Raw genomic sequence first — 19,943 nt, 5'->3', positions numbered from 1 at the left:
AATAAATAAAAAAGAAACAGATTTCATAAACACAAACTCAAACATTAGAACCCTTGTAAAATACTAAAACTCAAACATTAAAAACACTCACAATAAAATTCGAACCCAAAACTTAACATACACATCAGAATAAAAATTAAACAATAAATGAAGATTTATGCTACTATTTTTCGAATTCTGATGTTTATTAGCAACAAATTTAATATTTTAAGTATTTATGTCACAAATTTTTTAATAGTAAAGTTAAATTTTACTAAGTAATTATTATTAGGGTCTTTTTTATTTTTACACTTCTAAACATTTTTTTTTTGCATTTTTACGGAATTCTATATAAAAATTCCTATTGCAACTAGCGCTGCAACTTAAGTCGCAACAAAAATTCGTATGAGGTAATTCCCCTTATTATCAATTAAAATACACAATTTATTTTTTATATATAATTTAAAATATTTTATATATAAATAAAATATAGAAAAAAGAAAATTTCGAAAAGGGAGATTTTCTTATTTTTTTTTCTATTTTTCAATAAGAAATATTTTAAAATTCCATATTTTTCTAACATTTCACCCGTAAATGAGTTTGTTGGAAATATTTTTGTAAATAAAATTTAGTTTAATTATGTATAAAAAAAGCACTCCTAATATTTAGAGACAATACAAGAAACCGGATCTCGATCTGGTACGCAAACTCGCTTAAACAGGACCATCGGTAAGGAAAAGTGGGCCTTATCCCAAAATCTGGCGAAGGAAACCCGCGAACTGACGAGGGCCCAGGAGCCCAGGTCTTACACAACCACTCTTCTTCTCTTCTCGACTCGAGGTCTTTAAAAATCAAAATAAACCAATAAATAAACAAAATAAAGCAACGGAATAAAAATAAAAATAAAAATAAAAATAGGAGAAGAGGAAGGAAGATTATTTTAGATTAGACTAGTGGAGAAGAGGTAAGGTATAAAGGAAGGTGACATAGCCGACGCTACCAAACGAAGCAAATGCGACAGACACTTGTGAACTGGTTGGGGTGCTGGGACCCCCAAACTCCCATTCCTCCTCACTTCTTCTTCTTCTTCTCCTCTTCCTAGTCCTAACCATTACCATTTTACCAATATCCCATTTTTCCCATTTCACCCAAAACAAATTTCATAAACCTCGCTGAGGAGGAGAGGACCCATGTCTATGGCTGCAGCCGCTGCCACTGCTGGAGCCTTCAAGGCCACCACCCCCACCAACGAGAGCAGTGCCAGTGGTAACAGCGCAGACAACCCAATGGAGAGGAACACCTACTGGTGCCACGAGTGCGATATGAGTGTCTCTCTCTCTCCCTCCTCTGACTCCGAACAACCCCTTCTCTGCCCACAATGCTTCGGTGACTTTCTCGAGCTCATGGATTCTTCCTCTCCACCCAATCATTCCTTTCCACCCCCCTTTCCGTCCCTTCTCGAAGACAACTACCTCCACCGCCTAATCCATCACCTAACCACTCGTTCTTCCTCCTCAGAAGACTTCGATGAAGATGAGTCCTCCTCTGACCCATCTGCGCCTCTCCCAGCCTCGAAATCTTCCATTGACGCAATACCCACCATTAGAGTCGACGAATCTCTTCTCAACGATGACCCTCTTTTGCTATGCGCCGTCTGCAAGGACCAGTTCGAGCTTGGCATTGAGGCCAAGAAGCTTCCCTGTAAGCATCTCTACCATCCTGACTGCATTCTTCCCTGGCTCGCTCACCATAATTCCTGCCCCGTTTGTCGGTTCCGGTTGCCGGCAGAGCAAGCCAATCGGGACTCTTTTGGATCCTCGGAAGGGGTTTTGAGGTTAGAGGACTTGATGACGGGAGATGAGGACTGGTTTGATTACGCTAGTACTTTGAGGTATATTGCTAGGAGGCATGATCTTCTGTTTTCCGCTGGCAATGGTGGTAGCGGTGGCGTTCAGGGCTCGTTCTCTTCACACCCGATTTCGGATGTGGAGACAGAGATCGAGACTGAGATGGAAACGGTATCCGGCTGTCCAATTGCGGGTAGAGCTCGTATAAATGGCGAAGATGGTGGATTGGGTCTAATTGGGGAGGTCAGTGAGGAAGATGCTGCCCTTTCTGAAGATTTGAGGTTTGTGCTGTCTATTTCCTTACATTTCTTTTCTGTTGGACTAAGTTTTCGATTCGTTATAGTTGTTTTGAATGTAAAATGATATGTTCCTGAGTTTTGGTAGTTTCATTGGGCATATTAAAACATTAGAAATTCATTATATTTTAAGATTTCTGGGCTAGCTATAGTGTAGCAAGACAAATCATTTAATCTAAATATAAATGGTAAAGTTGGCGTTCTTTAATTTTTTCGTTCTCATTTCAATGATCCACCCATATAATGTTGAAACTTAGAATAAGATTCACAACAATCTTAAAGACCAAAAAGAGAGTTGATGCTGGATTTAGTTTTAGTGGAGCTAGACAATTGATAAAGTTTGACTTGTTCGCCAAAAGTGCCTTTAATATTCAGATCTATTAAGTTGCTAGTGCTTATGTCATAATATTATTTTGAATATGAAATTTAGATAGTTATGATCTACTAACCTATTGTTTATATGCAAGTGACCTACAGATATTTGTTACTTTCCATGCTTTTTTTAGTTTTGTGCCTTAATTGTCTTTGTCAAACTACTTGAAATTGGGTTTTGGAATCTTGTTTAATGTCTCAGTTAGGATTATTAAAGAATAGGGTGAATTAGATCATGGAAAAGTCTTCAAGAAAAACATTTATAAGACTGTGCTTTATCAAAGAAATTGATGTTTATTTCATTTCCTAGGAATTTAGGTGGCGTTTGGTTGGAGGTAATGAAATGGAATGGAATTGAAAGGAAACAATTTTTATTCCATTCCTTTGTTTGGTTGCATTTTCAAGTATTGGAATAGCATTCCAATGGAATGCTCTTTCCACCATTTTGGTGGAATGGCTATTCCATTTTAAAAACAAAGGAATGACCATTCCATTGTAACAAGAAAAAAAAAATTAATGATTTTTTTATCAATTTTTTTTATACATTTTAAATTTTATTCCATTCCATTCCTATTCTTATTTCCATTCCCATTCCCATTCCTATATTTTCATTCCTCCCAACCAAACACCTCAGAGTTAATTGCTATTGCTGTTAGTGTTCCATTAAGATAAGCAAGTATTTTTCTTTTCATTTGGTGCATATTTATGTGGTTTTCCTGTTTAGATGCTATGGATTGCTTGTTTCCTTTACTTATGAAAGTCTGTTCTCTTATTTCTTTCTGTATTTGTTTTTTTGGTGTGTGTGTGTAAAATGTGGTAGAATCTTATAGCAAGCCATCTGCACGTTTTCTGAATTATATTCAGCTTTGTTCATATATGTAAGTTTTTCTTATATATAACATATGCAAATATGTTATTTTCCGGAGACTCTTAGAATATAAGGTGAAGTGTACACGTGTCTTGGTTAGTTAGAAGTCGTTATTTCTGTTGGAGTTAGTTAGTTCTCTTAACCTCCTAACCTCTTTGTCCTCTGTTTGTTTTACTCAGTTTGTTACTGAGCTTGAGTCTGTATATATATATATCAGTTCTGTTGTAATTCATTCAATTCAATACAATTTCTTTTTCTTCATCTTCTGATTACTAAAATGGTATCAGAGCCACTCGACTGAGTGTGCTCTTCGACTCTTCCGCTTGTTGTTCGATCTTCGACCATGGCCAGAGGAGGTGGAACTCAGACCCGTAGTACCACCAACAATGGTGATTCGAATCGATTCTCTGTTCTTGATCAGAATACTCGCAGTTCAGCTGATGATCCTCGCAGCCCGTATTTCTTAAATCATGGTGACAATCCCTCTGTTAATCTTGTTCCCAAGGTTCTTACTGGAGCAGAAAATTACAGTTCCTGGCGTCGATCGATGGTGGTGGCTTTGCTTGCCAGGAACAAGATGAAATTCATCAATGGAAAACTCCCTGCACCAGATGAAGAAGATGAAGATTATGAGGCCTGGACAAGATGTAACAGCATGGTTATTTCATGGATCTTACATTCGGTTTCCAACTCGATTGCAGAAAGCATAATGTACATGGATGATGCGTCTTACATATGGTCTGAACTACAGGAAAGGTTTCAACAAAGAAATGCCCCAAGAATTTATGAGGTAAAAAGATCATTGCAGCTGTTATCTCAAGGTTCCAATGATGTTACCTCCTACTACACCCGTCTCAAGAGTCTTTGGGAACTTCTGCAAGAATACAGACCACAACCATTGTGTTCGTGTGGCGCTATGAAAACTATTCAGGCTTACCAGGATGAAGACAAGGTTCTTGAGTTTCTCATTGGTCTAAATGTCCTATTCCAGTACCAGATCTCAGATCCTTTTCCAAGATCCTCTTCCCAATGTAAACAAGGCTTTTGCCTCTGTCATCCAAGAAGAAAGGCAAAGAGGTATCACTAATCATCAACCTGAAATTCCAAAATCTAATGAAAATACTGGACAGTTTGCAGGAAATACACAAGGAAACCGAGGTGGAAATAACCAGACGAATGGAAAACCCACTTGTTCTCACTGTGGTCTTGTTGGACATACTGCTGCAAAATGCTATAGGTTGCATGGATATCCTCCTTGGCATCGTTTACATGGTAAAGTGCCTAAAGATCTTCCTAATAAGCCAAGCAATCAACAAAACCAGCAGCGTGATCGATCCTCTCAGCAACATGATCGATCCACTGCTAGTTTTTCTGGGCATATTGACAGTCAAGAAGGAGCCACAGGTGAACATGATTTTTCCTCTCAATGCCAAAAGCTCATTGCCATGTTGACTCAGAAAGTGCAGGAAAACAGCACTCTAAACCAGACTCCAGATCAGCCCATTGTCTCAAATGTCTCTGGTAATGACTTTTGTGTCCCTAAATCTACTTGGATAATAGATACAGGGGCCACTCACCATGTATGTTGTGATCCTAACCTGTTTCATAGTGTGGAAAACAATGTTAAAATCAATAATGTTGGGTTGCCCGATGGTAGATACATTGCTGTTTCTTTTGTTGGAACTGTGCATATTGCTAATATTGTGCTTAAAAATGTTCTTTGTGTTCCTAAATTTCATTGCAACTTGCTCTCTGTTACCTCTCTTTCCAACACATCTAACTATTCTTTCCTTTTTCTCCCTAACAAATGTGTGATTCAGGATATTTCCAAGAGTCAAGTGATTGGGATGGGTGAGCGTGTTGGACAACTCTACCTCCTAAGACACAATGATTCTCCTACTGCCTTAGCCACTTTTCCTACTGCTTTGTCCATTACCAATTCAAAAATTAGTAGTGATACTATATGGCATTATAGACTCGGCCATGCCTCTTGTGTAAAGAATCTTTCTTTGAATAAAGAGCTGAATTTTCATTACTCTAGTTGTCCTGATTTCCATTGTGCTATTTGTCATTTTGCCAAACAAAAGAAGTTACCTTTTGTATCTAATCATAATATTGCCAAGAAATGTTTTGATTTAATTCATATAGACATTTGGGGTCCCTATCATGTCTCTACTGTTGAAGGGTTTAGATATTTTATCACTATAGTTGATGATTGCTCTAGGTATACATGGGTGCATCTCATTAAGAATAAATCTGATGCACAACATGTTATACCAGCCTTTATTAAACTTGTCAACACCCAATATAGTGCTAAAATTAAAGGGATAAGATCGGATAATGCCAAAGAACTTCAGTTCCCTGAACTATTCAGTTCTCTTGGTATTATTCATCACCATTCTTGTGTCCAAACTCCTCAACAAAACTCTGTTGTTGAAAGAAAACATCAACACTTGTTGAATGTTGCTAGGGCACTTCTTTTTCAATCTCACATCCCTCTACCTTATTGGGGAGAATGTGTTAACACTGCCACTTATATCATAAATAGAACACCAACTCCCAATCTCAAACACAAATCCCCATTTGAAATTCTAAATTCTAAAACCCCCAACTACAATCATCTTAGAGCCTTTGGGTGTTTAGCCTATGCCTCAACTTTAGGTGCTGCCAGAACTAAGTTTGCTCCCCGAGCCATTGCTTGTGTTTTCTTAGGTTATCCCATGGGAATGAAAGCCTATAAGTTGTTGGATTTAAACACAAATAGAGTTTTCTGCTCTAGAGATGTAATTTTTCATGAGCAAATCTTTCCTTTTGTGACTGCAGGAACCATGTCCCATGAATCCCTTGATTTCTTTCCTAGTTCTGCTACTACCACCAACAATTCTCACCTGTCACAACCATCTATACAACCTGAAATAGCACCAGAACACACAAATATTGCACCAGAATCCCATGACAGCACAGAATATCAAAATTCTGCTGCTATTAATTCCAACAGACCCAGCAGAAACTCCAAAAGACCATCATATTTAAATGATTATCATGTCTTTTTGTCTACTAACAATGTTTCATCTCAGGGCAGCCCTCTCATTACTGAACATCCTTTGTCTAAAGTCATCAACTACAGCAGGTTGTCTCCTAGATTTCGTGCAAGCATACTTGCCATTTCTAGCCTTTTTGAACCTGAATTTTACCACCAAGCTAAAGGAATTCCAGTTTGGGATAATGCAATGGCATCTGAAATTCTTGCTCTGGAAACAAATGGAACTTGGATTATTGTTACCTTACCTCCTCATCATCATGCAATCGGGTGTAAATGGGTGTACAAAATAAAATATAATGCTGATGGAAGTGTTGAAAGATGTAAAGCAAGGTTAGTAGCAAAGGGCTATAGTCAACAAGAAGGCATAGACTACAATGACACTTTTGCACCTGTGGCCAAGATAGTCTCTGTTAAACTCATTCTAGCTCTTGCTGCTACTCAAGGGTGGTTCTTACATCAATTAGATGTGAACAATGCCTTTTTGCATGGGGATTTACATGAAGAAGTGTATATGACTATACCTCAAGGGTATAGTCCTAAGGGGGAGCTTCCACCAAGGGCTGTTTGCAAGCTTCAAAAATCAATATATGGTCTTAAACAAGCTTCAAGACAATGGTTCGAAAAATTCTCTTCAGCTCTTATTGAAGAAGGGTTCAAACATTCTGCCTCGGATCATTCTTTATTCATTAGACAAAATGGATCTAGTTTGATCTTGTTACTAGTTTATGTGGATGATGTTATTCTTGCTAGCAACAACATCAAAGACCTTGAAGCTTTAAAAATCAGACTCAATAATAGATTTAAATTGAAAGACCTTGGAGAACTTAGGTACTTTCTTGGCCTTGAGATTGCAAGGTCTAATAAGGGGATTTTTGTATCTCAAAGACACTATGCATTGCAACTATTGGAGGATCTGGGGTATTTAGGCTGCAAATCTGTAAATACCCCCATGGAAATTAATTTAAAGCTTAGCCAAGATAGTGATGACAAGCTGGCCGATCCTACTCTCTATAGAAGAATCATTGGGAAGTTACAATACCTAGTCATAACAAGGCCTGACTTAGCTTATTCTGTCAATAAACTAAGTCAGTTTCTTGCTTCTCCTAGGACTACTCATCTCAATGCTGCTCAAAGGGTCCTCCAATATGTGAAGGGAACACCTGGGCAGGGGTTGTTTTACCCTGCAAACTCAGATATCAGACTAAAGGCTTATACCGATGCTGACTGGGCATCATGCATCGACACTAGAAGGTCTACCACGGGTTTTTGTGTTTTTCTTGGTGATTCCCTTGTGTCTTGGAAGAGCAAGAAACAACAAATTGTGTCTAGATCTTCAGCCGAGGCTGAATATAGAGCAATGGCCAACACTACTTGTGAGTTAGTTTGGCTGCTATCTTTGCTCAAAGAATTGGGGATTGAACATGAATATCCTGCTATATTACACTGCGATAATAAAGCAGCACAACAAATAGCAGCCAACCCCGTTTTTCACGAGCGTACTAAACATATAGAAATTGATTGCCACATTGTTAGACAAAAGGTTCAAGAGGGTATCATCAAGACATCTCACACTTCCAGCAAAGAGCAGATTGCTGATATCTGCACTAAGGCACTTCTGCCTACTCAGTTTCAAGTTCTCAAGGATAAAATGGGTTTGTATGATATCTACACTCCACCTTAAGGGGGAGTCTTAGAATATAAGGTGAAGTGTACACGTGTCTTGGTTAGTTAGAAGTCGTTATTTCTGTTGGAGTTAGTTAGTTCTCTTAACCTCCTAACCTCTTTGTCCTCTGTTTGTTTTACTCAGTTTGTTACTGAGCTTGAGTCTGTATATATATATATCAGTTCTGTTGTAATTCATTCAATTCAATACAATTTCTTTTTCTTCATCTTCTGATTACTAAAAGAGACATTCCCTTCAACTTTAATTCATGTATGTAGGCTCCTTATAACATATTCATAAACATATACAAGTATGTTCCAAATCTTTAACTTTTTAGTTGTTTATTACTGTAGTTTCCAGCTTTACTAATCCTTTCCGAAAGATGTATAGATCTACATGCATTAACTACAATGTGTTAGTTTGTCCTAAATATGAGATTTCCATTCGTGGTCAGCCTAGGCCTTTTATTTTATTCTATACCACATACCTTCAAAATATATTGACAAAATAGGTTAAGCAAATTTTCAGTCTTACCAGCCCTATCAAATCTGTTGGCTGAACTGCATTTTCTATATGTGTCCATGTGTTGTTTTATTATGTATAATTATAGTATTTGCAAGCCTTAATCGTTTAGTTATTACATAGCAAAGCGTTTGTGCTATATTCTGTTGTTTTCTTGTTTAGGTAAAGGTGGGAGATAAGATGGCATTAAAGATAAAAATTGTGTTTATGTATTTAGTTATGCATTTTTGATTGGTCTATTTAACATCATGTTGTGTATTATTCTCTAAAACGATTTGAGTGTTTCCTAATTAGCCTGTTAAAAACGGTTCTACAAACTGGAGATAGGTTGTGCCGGCTCAAGGTTAATTATATAAATTTTGCTAATGACAAAGTAGTTTTGGGCTCTTTATCTTCTACCTGTTTGTTTTTAAGTTTTTCCATTAGAAACTTTTAGTCTTCTGCCCTGAAATTTTAGTTTAAAATATTTGTATAGGTATATCTATGTACTGATGATGTGATATTTATTGCAGGTAAATGTAGGTAGAACATGCGTGTGTAGAGGAATGTTGTGAGAATTGAGATGTGTGACCATAGATTTTCTCAATTGTAAATCGGGAGCTGATGTTTGTTATGAAATGTATGTATGTATATCTTCTTACAATTTGATTGGCATAGTGCTGATTGTCTAAGTCGGCAATGCTATGTTATGTATCGCATTTCTGCATTTACTCTTTTTCAATCCAAATCCACAGAAATTAATAATAAGAATAATAAAAATAATGATTAGAATAGTCAAAAATGTCTGTATAAGAATTATGTAGAGACCTATTGTCCTATTCTGTGTAGTAAATATGATACTTTCCAATTATTAAACAAATTTTTATTTCCGTACTGTCTGATCTGTCCTTAACAAATGCATTCGTGCTCTTGAAAAGGTAGATGTTTATACTTTGTTGATGACCCATTCGATTTTATTTCATTTTTTGTAAAATACGTGGAAATTTTCTTATACACGCTTTTTACTTGGTGCAAGCCAGATTTTATTGTAGAAAGTATTGCTAAATCAGATTTTAGATTTTACGTCCTCTTCTATACGGAGGTTTTTATTACAATTTTTTTAAAGGAAAGATTTAATCACTTTGGTTATCGGAATAATTACATAAGGCACTATCTTTTGTAAAATATTTATATTTTTACGTTCAAAGAATGTATTTTTTATATTTTTACGATTTTCCAAAAAATAACACGAAAACAACATAAAATCAACAAGAAAACAACATAAAAGTAACATGAAAATAACAACAAAAAATAACATACAGAGAACAAAAAATTAATAACAAATGAACAAAATTTCAACATAAAAAGACCGTATTTTATGTAAATAAAATCAAAAAAATTGTAAAAATGTTTAAAATTCCGTGAAACTGTATTTTTGTTGTTTTTTGTTATTTTTGTGTATTTGTGAAATTATCCCTCTGCGTTCTTGGAGACATGTGTACTTTTAGGAAAATTTATAAAAATACTAACTTTTGGCTAAATCTTTACAAAAATATTGTCACACGGTAGAAATAATTTATTTTTTCTTTTATGCTGTAAAACAAAAAAAAAATGAAGTTTTCATCTTCCACATCCATGGAGAGAGACACCACAGGAATACCAATAAAATTGGAAAACAACCATTAATTCTGGTGAGATCGAGAAAAAAACAACAAAATTGATGTCAAATAATTAATTGTGGGAAAACAACTATAAAACAACACTAAAACAAATCAAACAAAAGAAAAGATAAAAGGATTAAAAAAAATAACAATGTTCTGCACAACCTCAATACCAAATGTAATAGCAGTTATATTTGCAAGTCTAATCTTAAAAAATCAGATTAAAAAAAAACTACTAAAAGAACACAAAAACAAATGTAAAACAATAAGCAGATATAACCACTTAAAAAAACATAAAAGAACCTCACACCTCAAAACTTTTTTTCTAGTGAGTTCGTCAAGTGTATTTTTAGGAGAACCAAAATAAAAAAAAAAAACCACAAAATAACCATAGAGAAGGAAGAAAAAATGTATTTTATAGCCTCCATCTTTGACACTCACGGATAGAACCACCACACCACCACGAGAACACCCAGAAAATAATCATTAATTCCAGGGAGATGGAACAAGAACTATGAAAACAAAAATAAATTATGGAAAACAATCCTAAAACAACACTAAAACAAATCAAAATAAAACAAAGGAATAAAATCTTAATTAAAAAAACTAACCATCTTCTGCACAGTCTCAACACTTGATGCAATAGAGGCTATATTTGCAAGTCCAGTTTTGGAAAATCATATTAAAAAAAGTAGAATTTACGTGGAGTATGGGTTTTTTAAACCTTTTATGATAAATATGGCATAATTGATTGTGGACACTTTATATGGCTTTTTTTAAAGTTTGTCCATAGTTTATGGGATTTTAAAGCCCATACGGCTAGAATATATTTGTCAAAAGCCCATATTGTGTGTATTGTAGTTTATTTAGGTTATTTTAGTAATTTGAGGTGTTTAAATATTTTGGTTCAGTTTTTTTTTTTTAACATAACGGTTTTTTTCTTTTTTTTTGTAGAGTTTCGCATGTAATCATCACGATTTGATGGTTGCTTCTACATTTTAATTTACTTTTGCAGTTTTCAATTCAGGCCTATTTTCTCTAAACCTCCTATACCATTATCTCTCTCCCTCTCTTTTTTCATTTCACTATTTCTTCATTTCCCTCTTTCTTCTTTTTTTCTTTCGTTTCATCCTCTATTTTTTTTGCTCTCGATTTTTTGAGGATATTGCCGCCATTGTTCTTCGGGTAGGAGCTACCATTGTTCGTGTGTTCTTCAAGGTAAAGCATGAGTTATTTCCCTTTTTTTTTCTCTAATTTTAGGGTTTTATTCCTTTTCATTTTGTGGGTTTGTTGAAGTTGCATTGTTCTTAATCATTCTTACATTCTTATTTTTTTTCTTTTTTATTTTTTTTATTTGGCATTTTCTTGTTGAGTTATGCTTAATCCGAAGAGAGAGAGAGAGAGAGAGAGAGAGAGAGAGAGAGAGAGAGAGAGAGAGAGAGAGAGAGAGAGAGAGAGAGAGAGAGAGAGAGAGAGAGAGAGAGAGAGAGAGAGAGAGAGAGAGAGAGAGAGAGAGAGAGAGAGAGAGAGAGAGAGAGAGAGAGAGAGAGAGAGAAATGAGTATAGAAGAGAATAGTTCCTTGAGAGAAAAAGAAACAAGGAGAATCGTTGGAAAACAATCTCCACCCATTTTCTGTTTTAAGATTATTAGTGTATCGTTGTTCTTCTTTTTTTAAAAATATTTACTCCGAAGTGATTATTGTGTTGTTGTATTTATTCGTATTGGATTTTTTAAGTATTTTGTGTTTTGGGTTTTGTTTTATGCTTTAGTATTTGGTTGTTTAGTTTTATTTTTTTAATTTTTGTTGATATTCGGTTTTGTTGTTGTGTGTGTGTGTTTTTCTTTTTTTTTTTTTGAAATTTTGTTGATTTTTGGGTATAATTTTTGTTGGTTTTAGTGATAAATTTTCTTTTATTTTTTAGAAACTGGTTTTTGGGTATGATTTATATGATGATTTTAGTAATTTCGGGTTTTAGAGTCAATGTGTTGTAATAAATTTTGGGTTTCTTGTGTAATCTGAAAAACTATGTAGTTTCTGTTGAAAGTATTGTACCAGTTATAAACTTGTATGGCTTTTATTTTGCATGAAGAAATTGTTGTTGTGTTTGAGCAGTTATAATCTTTGTTTTATTTATAAAAACTGGTTTTTGGTGTGAATGAGTGGATTTGAGGTTTGAGGTTTCAAAATAAATCTCATATGGAAAACCAGTTTCCAGATCATGATTACAGTTTTAAAAATGGGTTAGAAATGATGCAGGTGTTGTTTGGGATCCTTGGATACCTGATTTTGAAACATGTCAAAAACTAGTTTCTGGAGTTTGATTTATTTTCTAGATATGTGTTATTTGTGCATTCTGTGATATTGGATGTGTGGGTGGTTTTAAGGTTGATGTTGCAAAATGCTTGGATCTTTGAGTGGGTCTCCTTTGGGCTGGATTATTAGTTTTATTGTTTAGTTAATTACTGTTGAGGAAATTGTTGATATGTTTTTTTTGTTTTGGTTTTTTTTTTGTTGTTTTGTTTCGATTTTGTGTGAAACTGGTTTTCATGTTAATTATTAGGATTGATTTGTTGTTTGTGTCTAATGTTTATTTTGTGTTTTGTTTTTTTATTAGATGGAGAATGAATCAGAATCAAAAGTCCCATCTGTTGTTGAAAAGGTTGAGCCTGCTACGAAGGCTAAAGGCCGACCAAAAAAAACTTCACGTAAAGCTAAAGTATGTATTATGTTTGTATTGAAACCGATTTTTAATACTTGTGTTTGTTGTTTTTTTTTTTTGGTTAATATGAAACTGGTTTTATTTATTTTTTATTAGGATCCTTCTATCGAAGAAGAAAAACCTGTTAAAGTTGAAACGAGGAAATCTCCTCGTAAATCCAAAGTATGCTCTATGTTTTTTTTTGAATATGTTTTTTTGCTATTTATTCATCTTTTTGTTTATTTATTTTTTTTGGATGAAACTGATTTTTTGTTGTTTTGTTTAAGGCTGATAATGTTGTGGAACATATTCCCTTGAAAGCTCCAACAAGAAGATCTCACCGGAAACTTAAAGTATGTATTAAATTTTACTGAATCCAGTTTCACATTTATTTTATGTTTCATTGTTGTTTGGTATTTTTATTGTGTTTAAATTTTCCAAGTATTTGTTCCTCGAAAATTGGTTTTTATCTTTTATATGTTTGTTATTGGATTTGAGTATGTTATAAAACCGATTTTTTTTTTGTTTGTTTGTGTTTTTTTTTTAATTTGTTTTGTTTTGTTTTTATTTATTTTTTCAGGTTGATAATCAAGAAGTTAAAGGTGATGTTGCTGATTCTGTTTCTCACAAACACCGTAGTAAAAAAGTTAGTAAGAAGGCTACTAATGTCCTTCAAGCAGACAATGATGATGATTTTCAGACTCAGAAGGTTGTGGCGGAAGTTGTTTCAAGCAAGAAAAGGAAGGCTGTTAGTGATGACGCTAGTGCGTCAAAGAAAAGCAAAACTAAGGATGCAGTGGAGGATTCTAATTTGGTATGTCTTTTTTTTTTCTTATATTTTTTTTGTTGTTTTGTGTATTGTATTTGTTGGACAAATGTTTATTTTTTAGTTGTATATATATTATCTATTTGTTTATTTTATTAGTTTTTTTTTTTTTTTTCATTTTCCTTTATTTGTATTGTGTTTAATGTTGTTTATGATAAAGTGTGTGAATCTAATGTTGCTGATGATGAGAAATTGGCTAATGTTGCTAAGAAAGTTAAAAAAAAAACTACTTTCCAAATCCCATGGCAAGAAGAAGAGCGAGACTCCTGTTGTTGTTGCTCCATTGGTAATTTTTATTTTCTAAAGAAACCAGTTTCTTGCTCTATTATTTTCCTTGTTTTCAGGTTTTCTGTTTACAGTTTTATTTGAATCTGGTTTTATAATCTATATGTTTTTATTTCAAGTTTTTAATTTTTCTTTTTGTTTTGGGTAACCAGTTTTTGAATATTTTATTTTTTTGGTTGTGTAATTTTAATTTCGATTGCTTATATTCTTTTTTCTCTCCCAGGAATATTATTTTAAAATTGATGTTAAGAAGAGGTTTGCTGAGAAACCTCAACTTTACAATCCTTTCAATGTCATCCATGATATCAATGAGAATATTTCAAATGATCAGAAGGAGTTGTTTCGAAAGTGTCCTTTTGGCCTCTTTCTTGATGTGAGCAACTTCAACTATCAAATACAACTCATTCATCTCATTCTTTTGGAGCAGATTCACACTGAAAGGGAAGATGTTGAGCTCTAGTTCAAATTGGGAAACAAGGCTGTCGTTTTGGAATTGAAAAGTTTTCCCTAATAACCGGTTTGGATTGTAAGAAATCCTATGATGTTGATCAGTTCAAATCAAAGAAGTTACTTGGTTACAAGGAGGATAGTTTTTGTATGCATGGGCTTACTGAGATGGTTACTGTGAGGGAAGTTGCTAGTGTTTTCTTTAGCGGTGCATTGAAAGATGATGAAGATTATGTGAAGATAGCTCTTGTATACTTGTTTGCTGGGTATTTGTATGGTTATCCCCAAGGCAAAAAGATTGACAACTTTATATTTGCTATGGTTAATGGGGATGATTTTATTGAAGTGTTTAATCGGTTTGGATGGGGAAAGTTATTGTGGGAAAAGACTTTTTATCACCAAAAGATTGCATTGAAGGATGGAAACGATACCTTTGAACAGCTTGCTAAAAAAAGGATGATTGAGAAGGGTTACAAGCTTAAAAGATTTCCTATGACATTTCTTATTTGGCTGTACGAGATCATTCCGTCTTTATCACCTCGTTTTTGCAAAAGAATCGGCAACAAGAGTCCTCGTGTTCTGAATTGGGAGAATAGCCCTACATCGGAATTTAACAAGTTGATTTAGGATGTGTTTAACAATCCTAAGGTAATTTTTTAATTCAAATTTCATTGTTTTGATTATTGTTTGTTTTATTTTTTTTTTGGTTTTTTGTTTTTAAATTGTTTAGTTTTTTTATCTTTCTAGATTGTTATAAAGGATTTTGTTGCTTTGAGTGGTGAAAAGTCTCAAAGTCTTTTTTCTAAATTTAAGTTTGATCCCCAATACATTCCTAAGAGGGTTGGTGATGCTGTGTGTTCTGATGAAGTTAATGATGAGGTCAAGGTATTAAAACCCGATTTCTTAATTTATTTTGTTTGTATATTTTGGTAATTATATGTATATCATTACTTACTTTCATGTTTTTTTTTTGTCAATTATTCAGGTTTCTCATGAAAAGTTGGACCAGATTTTTGTTGAACTGAATTCTATCAAAGAGTGCCAGCAAAAAATTAAGGATCGTATTTCTAGTTTGAGGATTGAGTTTTTGGGTGAGTTTGCTAAATTAGGAGAAATTCTCAATGGATTGAAGAAGAAGAGTGATGGCAGTTCTAAGGATTCTGAATTTTTTTCATCCCCTATAAGAGAGGTAATTAGTTTCTTTGTTTAGTGTTATTTGATTATAGGTTTGTTGGTTTTGGTGTTATTATAGTTTTTTATCAATTTGTTGAAACTAGTTTCTGTATTGGATGTGTGATTGTTTGATTTTTGATAGTTAGTTGAAATTGGTTTCTGTATTGGGTTGGGTTGAGATACGTTTTTTTCAATTTCTTGAAACTGGTTTCTGGTTTGGGTTTTAGGTATTTGTTGCTGTGTTATTTTCTGTAGGAAACCAATTTCTATATTTATGTTTAAAAACTGGTTTTCAATTAATTTATTGTTCAGGAATACTATCAGGATATATGGGATGATGGTGGTGGGTTACAGTTGTCCGTTCATACTGGTCAAGCTGAGGTACAAGATTTTTACATTTATTTTTCGCTTGTTCGAATTTTATTGTTTGTTCTAACTATTTTCCTTCAATTTTTTAGGAGGAAAAGGACACTTCGAATTTTGAAAATATGTTTATTGATCCGATTTTCTTAAGGGTGTGGTTGATAGCACTGTTAAGAGTGCTTTGAAGACAGATGATGTTTCATTTCATGATGATAGTGATAAGTTGAGTTTGGTTTTGTACGATGAATCATATTTGTCTCCGGAGATTCAGAAGAGGCAGCCAAAACCAAGCTCTATTGTTTTGTCGCCATATGTTGTGGACTTTGGGTCTTCTTCATCTTCAAAGGAAGACTTATATGAGGATTGTGCAAGATGATAAATTTATTGTGCATGGAATCAATCCATTTAAAGATGAAATTTGTTATAATATTGGTCCTGAGCAGTGCGTTAAGTTTTCCAATTTTATTGATGAGAACATAGTCATGAATAGGGGGTTAGTATATTTTGTATATATATTTATATTTTTTACATTTCTTTTTATGTCTTTTTTTTTTATGTGATTGACTTTTTTTTTTTTGTGTTTGTTGTTGTTTGTGTTGGGCAGTGTGAAGAAGTACTCTGATGCGGACAGCATGTTATCGCCACCTATGGATTTTTCTTTCATTGAAATTTCCGAGAAGATGTGGTTCTACCAGCTTCATGCTTGTGGTGAATTTTCTGTGTGTGACAGTGTAAGAAACTAGTTTTTTTTTATTAATTTTTTATGTGTTTGAGGGTCGTGTAGTTTATAATTCTGTTCTCAGTTTTTTGCAAAATCGGTTTCTCATACATGTTTTTTTTTTTGCTATTTTGTAGCATTTAGATGTGGTATTCTATTACCTTAGGAAGAAGATTAAGCAACACGATACTTTGAACCAACGGATTACCACTACTGATTGTTTGTTTGATCAAGTCATATGGCTTTCATACAATCAGTTCTTGAAATCGGGTTCTAATCCTTCTAAGATTGACTTTGATAATGTCATTCCTAGATACATTGTTGGTGAGTATTTGTTTTGCAATACTCCTTGGGTGCTTACTGACCATGTTCTTATATATGTCAATATTCAAAAGAAAAAATATTGGATATTGGTCCATTTTGATATCAAGGAGAGGATGTTGAACGTATATAACTCCATGTCTGGTGCTCTCAACAAGAAACGCGTCTTGGATCATGTCAAAGCTTATTCTACTATGCTGCCGTAGTATTTGGAGTATCTTGATGTTTATTCTTCTTGACCGGATCTTAATTTGGTTGAAGGTCCATATTCTGTTGGGAAAAGAGAACCTTTGAATTTCAAGTTCATTGATGGGCTTCCAAGTCAGGTCAATAGGTAATTCTTCCTCTTTTGATCATATATTTTTTTTAATTGAAACTAGTTTTATGTTTTGTTTTGTTTATATTTTTTGTCAATTTTTGTTTTGTTTGCACAGAAACTGGTTTTTGATATGAATTCATTTTTTTTGTTTTCTTGTAGTGACTGTGGTGTATTTGTGATCAAGTTTGCTGACTTCATTCGTGGAAAAATTGATGACATTCCATCTAAGATGTCAGATTTGGTAGTAGTATATAGAGATGATCTTGCTGTAAGTTTGTTTATTCATGCTAGGAGGAAACAAATTGGCGGTTATATAACTGATGATGAAGTGTTGAAAAAGGTGAAGAAATCAAAGGATAATGCAAGTGATAAGGCAAAGGTCAAAGGGAAGGATATTGCAAAGGGAAAGGGCAAAGACAAATGATTTCAGATGAATGGATAGATGTTTATAATAATTACTTTTTGTTTTTTTTTGGATTTATGTTCCTATGTTTACAGGAAACTAGTTTCTTTTGTTTTTTTTTTTTTTTTTTTTTTTTTATATTTGATATTCAAAGACGATGTTATATAGTTTTTTAGTGCTCTTTTTTTTTTTTATTTAAAAAGACTTGTTACTTAGTTAAAGTGGTTGTATGTTTTTTTTTGTAAAGACTGGATGTTTGAATGAATGCCACTTTGTATTATAAGTTTTTAGTTTATGGATGAGTTTTTGTTCTTTTTTGAAATTGGTTTCTTTTTTTCTATTAATTTCTTTTTGGTTTCTTTGAATATACAGTTAATTGATTTTTGTTTTTGTTTTGTTTTGTTTTGTTTTGTAGGTAATAACAGTGGCAGTTTGTGATGATATTTTTTCAGTGGTCATTGTATGTGTTTTTATTTATTGGTAAATGGGAATTATTTTTTTTCGTCTAGTTTTGTCAATAACTGGTTTGTTGTTATGTAAAATTTATTCTTTTTCACGTACGTTTTTGAAATAATCTATGATATTAAGAAAAAATATTTAAAACAATGATTATTTAAACAGATGAAAACTGAAAAGTCTTAAAATGTTGTAGTGTGTATCTTATTGAAAAAATTATATTCTGTTCAACTTTATTCAATGCTGAAAAACCAGTTTTTATAAAACTGTCAATCACTATCTATTTATCTTGTAGCTGATCAATCATTCTTCTTTGACTCATTGCTTTTGTTATTCCGTTTTGGAGGTTTGTAAAGCTGTGGATTGTTGCACGTTCTGCGGTTGTGACCTACTTTTTCACACCTTGTGCAATTCAAGACAACTTTTGGTTCTCCATTTGATCTGATTCTTTTCTTTCTAGGCCTCCAAGCTGGTTTTCTTGATTTTGGTGGCCACACTATCCGTTCCATGCTCTCAGGTATAGTCCATTCTCTTTCATTTGGAAGAGGATGTACAGTTCTTTCATAGGTTGCCTTCATTGTTGCTGTTTCGTAGTACTCAGCAACATAGTCATATGCTCTTAATCCTCTTTTGCAAATACAGCTATTGCATGTGAGCATGGTATCTCATCTAGTTGGAACCTTCTGCAGCTGCATGTTCTTTCTAGTATGTTGATTGTGAAATCCCCTTTTTCTTGCACCTTCACTTGGTATTGGATTGTTGTGATTGCGATGACCTATTTTTTTTTTTTTAAATATAAATTAAGTGTTAGAAACTGGTTTTGCATCATGATCAAGAATCAGGTTATTTAATAACTGTTATTTTCTATGATTTAGATTTTGTACCTGGTATTTCATTGCCTTAAGCAAATTGTCTCTCAGTAGTTTTTCAGCATCTGATGCTACTTCGGTAAATATTCCATGTGCTTCATTGCCATTTTTGCACACCCATTTTTGGACAGGGCTTCTAAAGCACTCAATCATTGTTGTAATTGGTAATGACCTTGCAGCTAGGATCGCCGAATTTATTGATTCTGCTATGTTTGAAGTCATCATCGTGTACCTTCTTATAGGGCAGTGGCTCCTGGTCCAAACTTCATGTCCAATTTTCTCAAGGTATGGTCTTATTCGTTTGTCAATTCTATCTATTTTTGCCATGTAGCGCTCGAATGAGGTTAGTTTGTACGTCTTAGCTGCCTTTACAAAGTTCATTGTCAGATCGTCTCCATGCACTCCAAAGTTTGTTTTGATGTTGTTTAGCAGGTGGAAGATGCATGCTTCGTGGAAGTGGTTCGGTTAGACATTGCTCACCGTCTTCTTTATACTTTTATGCCTTTGTGATATTATTGTCAAACCTGTTCATGGAAACCAGTTTTTACGAGATCAGCAGGTATGTGTTGAAAGCATAATCAATTTTTTTTTTTGGAAGCGCAATCATTTTTTTTTATTGTGGAAACCAGTTTCTAGATTTTTTTTTTGTTATTTTTTGTTTTTTAATGTTATGGCATAACAAGTATTTAATATCTTTTCTGTTTGTAATTTGTAAGAAAATGAAGTTAAATTTTTAGATTGAATTTAGATTAAAGGAAACTAGTTTTTTCGATAGCGTACCTTCTCTTTCCCTGAATGTTTTCTTTAGTTTTGTGAAGAACCATTCCCAAGAG

General features: G+C 33.7%; 3 protein-coding genes across 3 annotated transcripts; 2 read left to right on the top strand and 1 right to left on the bottom strand.

Moving 5' to 3' along the window:
- The first annotated feature begins 654 nt into the window (after positions 1–654).
- On the top strand, positions 655–9,464 carry LOC133038853 (E3 ubiquitin-protein ligase RDUF1-like). Its single transcript, XM_061117278.1, has 2 exons — positions 655–2,107; positions 9,103–9,464. The coding sequence occupies exons 1-2, from the start codon at positions 1,170–1,172 to the stop codon at positions 9,104–9,106; spliced, it is 942 nt and encodes a 313-aa protein (XP_060973261.1). The 5' UTR covers positions 655–1,169; the 3' UTR covers positions 9,107–9,464.
- A 138-nt stretch (positions 9,465–9,602) lies between these two features.
- LOC115703677 (uncharacterized) lies at positions 9,603–17,922 on the top strand. The gene is made up of 4 exons (XM_061117279.1): positions 9,603–12,948; positions 13,048–13,113; positions 13,218–13,283; positions 13,511–17,922. Exons 1-4 carry the CDS (start codon positions 12,847–12,849, stop codon positions 13,853–13,855), a joined length of 579 nt encoding a protein of 192 aa, XP_060973262.1. The 5' UTR covers positions 9,603–12,846; the 3' UTR covers positions 13,856–17,922.
- A 938-nt stretch (positions 17,923–18,860) lies between these two features.
- On the bottom strand, positions 18,861–19,335 carry LOC133039274 (uncharacterized). Its single transcript, XM_061118128.1, has 2 exons — positions 19,126–19,335; positions 18,861–19,016 (listed from the first exon to the last, which is right to left on the bottom strand). The coding sequence occupies exons 1-2, from the start codon at positions 19,333–19,335 to the stop codon at positions 18,861–18,863; spliced, it is 366 nt and encodes a 121-aa protein (XP_060974111.1).
- Between the last annotated feature and the right edge of the window lie 608 nt (positions 19,336–19,943).

The sequence above is a fragment of the Cannabis sativa genome, chromosome 6, assembly GCF_029168945.1.
Source record: "Cannabis sativa cultivar Pink pepper isolate KNU-18-1 chromosome 6, ASM2916894v1, whole genome shotgun sequence".
Taxonomy (NCBI): Eukaryota; Viridiplantae; Streptophyta; class Magnoliopsida; order Rosales; family Cannabaceae; genus Cannabis; species Cannabis sativa.
Note: the sequence above shows the minus strand (reverse complement) of the source record. Positions and strands in the feature narration are given on the sequence as shown.

Excerpts from the sequence above, each read along its gene's own strand:
- LOC133038853 (XM_061117278.1), top strand. The coding sequence starts at position 1,170 with ATGTCTATGGCTGCAGCCGCTGCCACTGCTGGAGCCTTCAAGGCCACC.
- LOC115703677 (XM_061117279.1), top strand. The coding sequence starts at position 12,847 with ATGGAGAATGAATCAGAATCAAAAGTCCCATCTGTTGTTGAAAAGGTT. Across the intron at positions 13,114-13,217 it reads AATCTCCTCGTAAATCCAAA|GCTGATAATGTTGTGGAACA; the intron begins GTATGCTCTATG and ends GTTTTGTTTAAG. Across the intron at positions 13,284-13,510 it reads GATCTCACCGGAAACTTAAA|GTTGATAATCAAGAAGTTAA; the intron begins GTATGTATTAAA and ends TTATTTTTTCAG.
- LOC133039274 (XM_061118128.1), bottom strand. The coding sequence starts at position 19,335 with ATGATGACTTCAAACATAGCAGAATCAATAAATTCGGCGATCCTAGCT. Across the intron at positions 19,017-19,125 it reads TTAAGGCAATGAAATACCAG|GTCATCGCAATCACAACAAT; the intron begins GTACAAAATCTA and ends AAAAAAAAATAG.